This window comes from Trichinella spiralis, assembly GCF_000181795.1.
Source record: "Trichinella spiralis strain ISS 195 chromosome Unknown Scfld8, whole genome shotgun sequence".
Taxonomy (NCBI): domain Eukaryota; kingdom Metazoa; phylum Nematoda; class Enoplea; order Trichinellida; family Trichinellidae; genus Trichinella; species Trichinella spiralis.
Genome location: NW_003526947.1, coordinates 175,735 through 181,734, shown reverse-complemented (window position 1 = coordinate 181,734; position 6,000 = coordinate 175,735). Strand labels below are relative to the sequence as shown.

The 6,000-nt window shown below is 31.1% G+C and overlaps 1 protein-coding gene across 1 annotated transcript; it reads left to right on the top strand.

Moving 5' to 3' along the window:
* Positions 1-3,098: 3,098 nt before the first annotated feature.
* Positions 3,099-3,916, top strand: Tsp_11727 (hypothetical protein). The gene is made up of 2 exons (XM_003372692.1): positions 3,099-3,350; positions 3,875-3,916. The coding sequence occupies exons 1-2, from the start codon at positions 3,099-3,101 to the stop codon at positions 3,914-3,916; spliced, it is 294 nt and encodes a 97-aa protein (XP_003372740.1).
* Positions 3,917-6,000: the final 2,084 nt, after the last annotated feature.

The following is a 6,000-nucleotide window of genomic DNA, read 5'->3' as shown; positions in this document are numbered from 1 at the left end:
GATTGTCAAACAAAGAATCGGTCATGTCACCACCTGAAGATTTACCACCGTAGTCTGGATGGTTAATTTGAAAATTAAAACAGCGGCTGATTGATCGCCATTCGGCCATTGATATTCCTCAAAAATCTCATTGTGCCACTTGACCGGGTCGCAGTTTTCTCCAAAAACGTAGAGGCTAGTGAAAATTTGCACTGATGGTCAGGGCAAGAAATAAGCCGCAATTTAGATTGCCTGCCTGTTTGAGCAAAAGAACTTATTTCCAATTATCCATTATCAAGCTGTGCAGCGGCATTAATTCTGCTATTTAATCCATCGAAAATGGAAAATGGGGGCCATTTTCTGCGGTAAGTTATTTTTAGTGCGTTTGAAATTTCACCACGCAATTAATTCACAGAATGGAAAATTTCATCAAACGGTCGCGACTTTTTCTCTCTGTTTCTTCAATTTATTCACTTTTCCCAATTTGCACCATCAATCACCGACAGGGTAGAATTTTGATCACTGAACATTGTGCATAAAATAATTTCATACCCAATGTGCATGCGTATCCATCGTCCATCTATCTGTGGTAACAAAAAAATGTGAATTATAAAATAAATGAACAATTTATAAATATTTCACCCGAATTTAAGGTGGAAAATTAATCAATCAGTCAAACTTTGAAAAGTATCTGCTTTCCAGATATTTGTTTTTCTTCAATTGATATGAAAAAACTACACTAAATTTTACTGCTGACGTGTGAAAATGATATTGAATTATTTGAATGCAAATTTAAAAAAATAAAAAATAAAAATTTCTGACGTTTTTCATTTGTTTCAACATTAGCACTGTCAGCAGTTGATAAATTCTTTTTTTCAAGAAAAAGCTATCAATAATTTAATTGAAATTAACTGTATAACGTTTTTTTAATATTATTTATTTACTTCAGTGGTATATTTATTTTATGAGATATTTAAGCTTGCATTTATCTTTTCATGACCTACAAAAGATTAAAAACCTGCATTTGTAATTTGTGTACGTTACGGTAAAAGTTTTGTGATCACCAATTTGAACAGATTGTATTGCTGTTTTTGTTTTGTTTTATCTGCTCGCTTGAATTATTTGAGCTTTGTAGTTATTAGCATTTTGTCAGGTGCATGTTTAAATGCATGCTGAAAAAATGAATAAAAGAAAGATTTGTTTGTGGAAGAAAATTTACCCAGTTGAGATTTACGTGAACTCTGATCTGAGCGTTTTGTTGATTAGAGAAAAAATGTCATAAAATTGTTTTTTTTGACACGACAAGCACTTGAAATATTGTTAAAACTGGCATGAGTTGCTGGTATTTCAGCTTCAAAGACGAAATCAATGCTTCTTCAGCCGGATGCTCGATTGTCAGTTGAAGCTGTTTTCTACCACCAAGTTTACGAATATTATTTTTCAAATCGATCCAGTATTTTTTGTTTTCAAAAGGAGAAATTTACCTAAATAAAAATAACAATTTTTATTTCGTGCATGTTCCAGGAAAAAATTCTCTTTCCGTTTAATTCAAATTGTCAGCTTTCGTGAGCATTTGTGTATTTATCGCTATTTCGTATAATCAAGAAGCAAAAGACTAGCACCTGTTGCAGTTGTGAGCAAAAAATTGGAACTGAAAAAAGAAAATTAAATGCATTTGAGCAATTAATTAATTGTTGCATGGTGTAAATTTGTTTCTTTCTTTCTTTTTTTTGAATAGAAAACCACTTCAAAGTGCAATTTGTTTTTTATCGATCAAAAAGTTAAAATGTGAAACTGAGTGGACGGACTATTTCAACGTTTTTCAAGTGATTTTGGACAAAGAGAAAATAAATAAATAGTTCAACGATTGCGTTTCGTAATTGTCATTGGCAATGTTCAATTTTTCCCGCAATAATTATCCGCAGCGTAACAATAAGAAAAAAAAATTGAACTAGCAATTAGCATTATTAGCAGACAAACTGCAATGCAGGTGGTTTGTCAAAATGATGGTTATTGGGAAATGGAAAAATTATTAGCTTGTGCGATTGTATTTTGTTGTGCAGAAAGCACTTTATGGCAAAGTGTCAACATGTACTCATGCAAGCGAAGATTATGAAAATTAATTTCGACACAAAAATTATACTTTCCAAAATGTGCAAATGAATTTCGATCGTTGCTTTAAATATTGAAATGTTTTAAAATTTTCTTTGTGCTCAAAATTGGAAATGTATTTTTAAAGCTTCACAGCTAAACATTCGCAATTTGTGAAAAGTTTACATCAAGATTATCAATTCGAGAATAAATGAATACACGCGCACACACACGTGTGGGGGATTTATGCCGATGGAATTAGTTCGATTTTTCATGCAAACGCTTTGTCTGTTCCAAAAGTAGTTTATATTGTCTAGGCGGGCGAAAAGTCACACAGCTAATAGCCACCCGATGTAGTCAATTTTGAAACTTTTAATTTAAAACTGGTCGACTGGCTTTTGGGAAATTTCACATTCTCCGAATATTCTCATCACTACTATTAGCATTATTATCATCATCCTCATCTTCTTCTGACTTCCTTCTGTTGTATAAGTCCACTTTGTCCCCGTAAACAAATTCTGGCTAGCAAATGAAAAGCTTTTTCAACTTTTCCCAGTTTATTTTAAAAATAATAATAAGAAGAAGAAGAAGAAATAATTATAAGGTTTAAAATGAATGGAAAAAATTGTTCGCAGTTTTACAACAAATTATGTATTACTTTTCGACATGATCGAGATTATTGTTAGATTGCATTGTATAGAAAATAATTGCTTACTTTTTAATTTATAATAATTTAATTTGATTTTTGAAAATGCATTTTTTGTATTAGAACTTGATTTGCAGAAATGAAAAAAAAACAGCAATCATAATTATCGCATGTAGTGGAAAGATGAAAACGCAAGTTCATATAATCATACTTTGGTATTGATTTAATCGAAAGCAAAAAAAATATATGCAATGGTTTTTCTTCAACGATCGAGAAATATTGCATTTAAATGTGAATATTCATTGCTTTTCATTTTTTCTGAAAACTTCGACTCGCAAAATAAAAGAAGAAAGAAATAATAATAAAACAAATCGTTTCCAGAATGACAAAGACAATTAATTCTCTGAGGAAATCATTAAATGATTGCAGCGCTTTATCATCTAGCCAGTTCTTTGTGTATGTATTGTTCAGCTTTCACAAGTGGCTTTCCACTGCTAACAAGAAAACTGGAAAAAGAAGCAGTAGGAAAATTTTCACCTCACACAACATTTTATGCATACTACATTATTGTAATTTTCAATTGCAAGTGATTTTCTCTTTTTCAATTATTCTTCTACAACTTGCTTGCTTGCTGGTAAGCTGCTTGTTTAAAATTTCAAAAATTTCCCAATTTGCAATTACAATTTTTACTTTTTTTTTCATTTTAATCTGCATTAAATAAGTAATTTGCATTTTTATTTATATACAAATGTTCAATTGCAAACATTATGTGTATTAGCAATTGCATTAGCAAAAGCGACATTCTGTGACCGGTAGTACAATTTTTCTCTTTCACAAGCATTAATAAACATTTACCACTACTACCTTTACTATGTATACTGATCATATTCTATAATAAAAGAACTATTCGATTTTATTATTTACATAATGATGATGTAAAGGAAAAGAAAACTTATTAATTTCATCGCTTTCATCAGTTTTCATCATTCCAAGCTGTTGGTTAGTTTCAATTTCTTCCAAAGTGAATAAATATGACGATGAATGCATGCATGCATGTCATGAAAAAGACTAACATCAAATCATTTATAGAAAATTCTACCCTTCTTCATATAAATAAACTTTTAATTTTGCAACGAAATAATTTTTCAATTGTTCCAGTTGAAAATGATAATCAATTCACTGCTCAATGGCCAACTTTAATAAAAGTGAATATAAAAGTGGAAAATTATTTCACATAAACAAATATTTGCTTCAATTTGAAATATTAATTCATGCACAAAACAACTTTATAAAATGTTTGTCTGATAAAAATGAGGAAGTAAGAAAATTTAGCAAAGAAAAAGCAGCAACAACAACAACAACAATAACAGCAGTGCAAATATGAACAGAAAAAATTGCTGTTTGGCAATGTTATGTTATGTTATGCTATGCTATGCTGCTATTTGTGTTTTGTTGTTTTGCAATAGAAAAATTTCAAATTGTGCTTGTCCATTTTGAAACGTATTCACAATTGGGAATGGGATTGGCAAAATTGCGTCATTGAAATAATAAATCATTGCAATATGATCAAAATATGATTATTTGATTCTGCATAAAATGGAGAAGAGATGTTTATTGGATGTGTTCGGTTGGTTTGTTGCTTGTGGTGCAATTGACAGAGATCTGCAGAGAATTGAAAATTGCGAATATATTCTACAATGAGTTTGCAAAGTCCCCTGATCCATTTTCAATTTATCAAAAGAGTATGTTGAAGTCGAATGTAGAATAGTTTGTTGTAGAATTTTGAATCAAGAATTCAGGCAATTTCAGGTTAAAATAACACAGAATCTGAAGTATATGAATCATTTTGTGATTGTGAAAGCCGCTTCTTTTCTTCGATAAGCGTTGTGTAAAAGTGAATGGCTAGGTTTTCTCTTCCGGCAATTTATTCGTTGGTGCTCCTGTATCCCATAGTTACTAATAGCTGAAAAAATTCATACACCACTGTTGTTGTTGTTTTGTTGTTGCTACTGCTGCTTCTATTGCTGTTGTTGACGTGCCTTGAATTCGTGATTGCGCCAACGTTGACACTAGCAGCCATACCAGTTTACTTACGTGGCTTCCATTAGTTAGCTTGAGTTTGAACAACTGCTGAGAAATGGACTCATGCCACCAAATGATGCCGTCAAAATCCCCCCCTTGTCTCCTCACTCTGGTACTCTTTGCATCCATGCAGAAGATGGACAGTCAATTGGCGGCAGTTTTCTTTTTTTCCAACTAAATATTTCAATTCATTTCAAGAACAATTTATTTATTCGATCTATTTGCATATGTATATATGTATGTATGTATGCATGTGTGTGTGTGTAGATGTTAATGTGCAGCTTTTATTAATTTCATTATTCATATTTTTATAAAATATATTAAATTATTGATCGTCATCATTCATGATTATATTTAAATTGAATATTTTATAAAAATATTTAGTAGACAAGAAAAATAAGTAGAAGATAAAATAGGAAAAAGTTGCCGAAGTATAAAGTTCTCAGTCAGTCGTGTGCCCATAGCACTTAATTAATTATTCTCAGTCATTTAGCAATAAGATAACCAAGTTTTTGTTGTTTCAGTTGATTCTTCATATTATACACGCCTGCTTGTCTTGAACGCATAAGCTGCATGCAATTATTGCCCGCCTCCTGCTGAGCAGCACACACAGACACAGACACACGTACACACATTTTCTTCTAATACGACCTCTGCGATTTTGATCATTTCAACTGGTGTTTCTTCTATTTTATTGAACTTTTCCCATTTGGCAGTTTCTTTGTTTTCCATCCACTTCTTCCACTCAACAATAGACAAATTTTTATTTTACTGGCATATTACACCAACTTCATCTTCTACAAGATACAACAACAAAACATGGCGGTAAGTATTCTATTTGTTTGTTTTGTTTTTTTTATTTATGCAAAAATGCTGCTTCTTTACTTTGCAAAAAATTATTAATCATGTTGACATTATTTTTGCTCTGATTGAAAATTTTCAATGTCTGATTGTTTTTTTTTGGATTAATTTTCACGCTTGTCTACGATCAACCATACGAGAATGATCTTCAGATATTTCCCAAATTAGGGTTGAAATGAATTTTTCAGAAGAAAATTATCAAAATCTAATAATCTTTTTACAAAAGTTTCAACAACAAACACTTTCAAAAACGTTCTATATTTATTGTTTCGTCATCATTGTCCAATAATCACATATTCCCAGTGCAAAACTATTAATCGATACCGTCTTAATGAATGAAT

What these genes read in the sequence shown, in the direction of transcription:
- Tsp_11727 (XM_003372692.1), top strand. Translation starts at nt 3,099, where the DNA reads ATGACAAAGACAATTAATTCTCTGAGGAAATCATTAAATGATTGCAGC. An exon ending in TACAACTTGCTTGCTTGCTG is followed by an intron (nt 3,351 to 3,874) that starts GTAAGCTGCTTG and finishes CAATTGTTCCAG; the next exon opens with TTGAAAATGATAATCAATTC.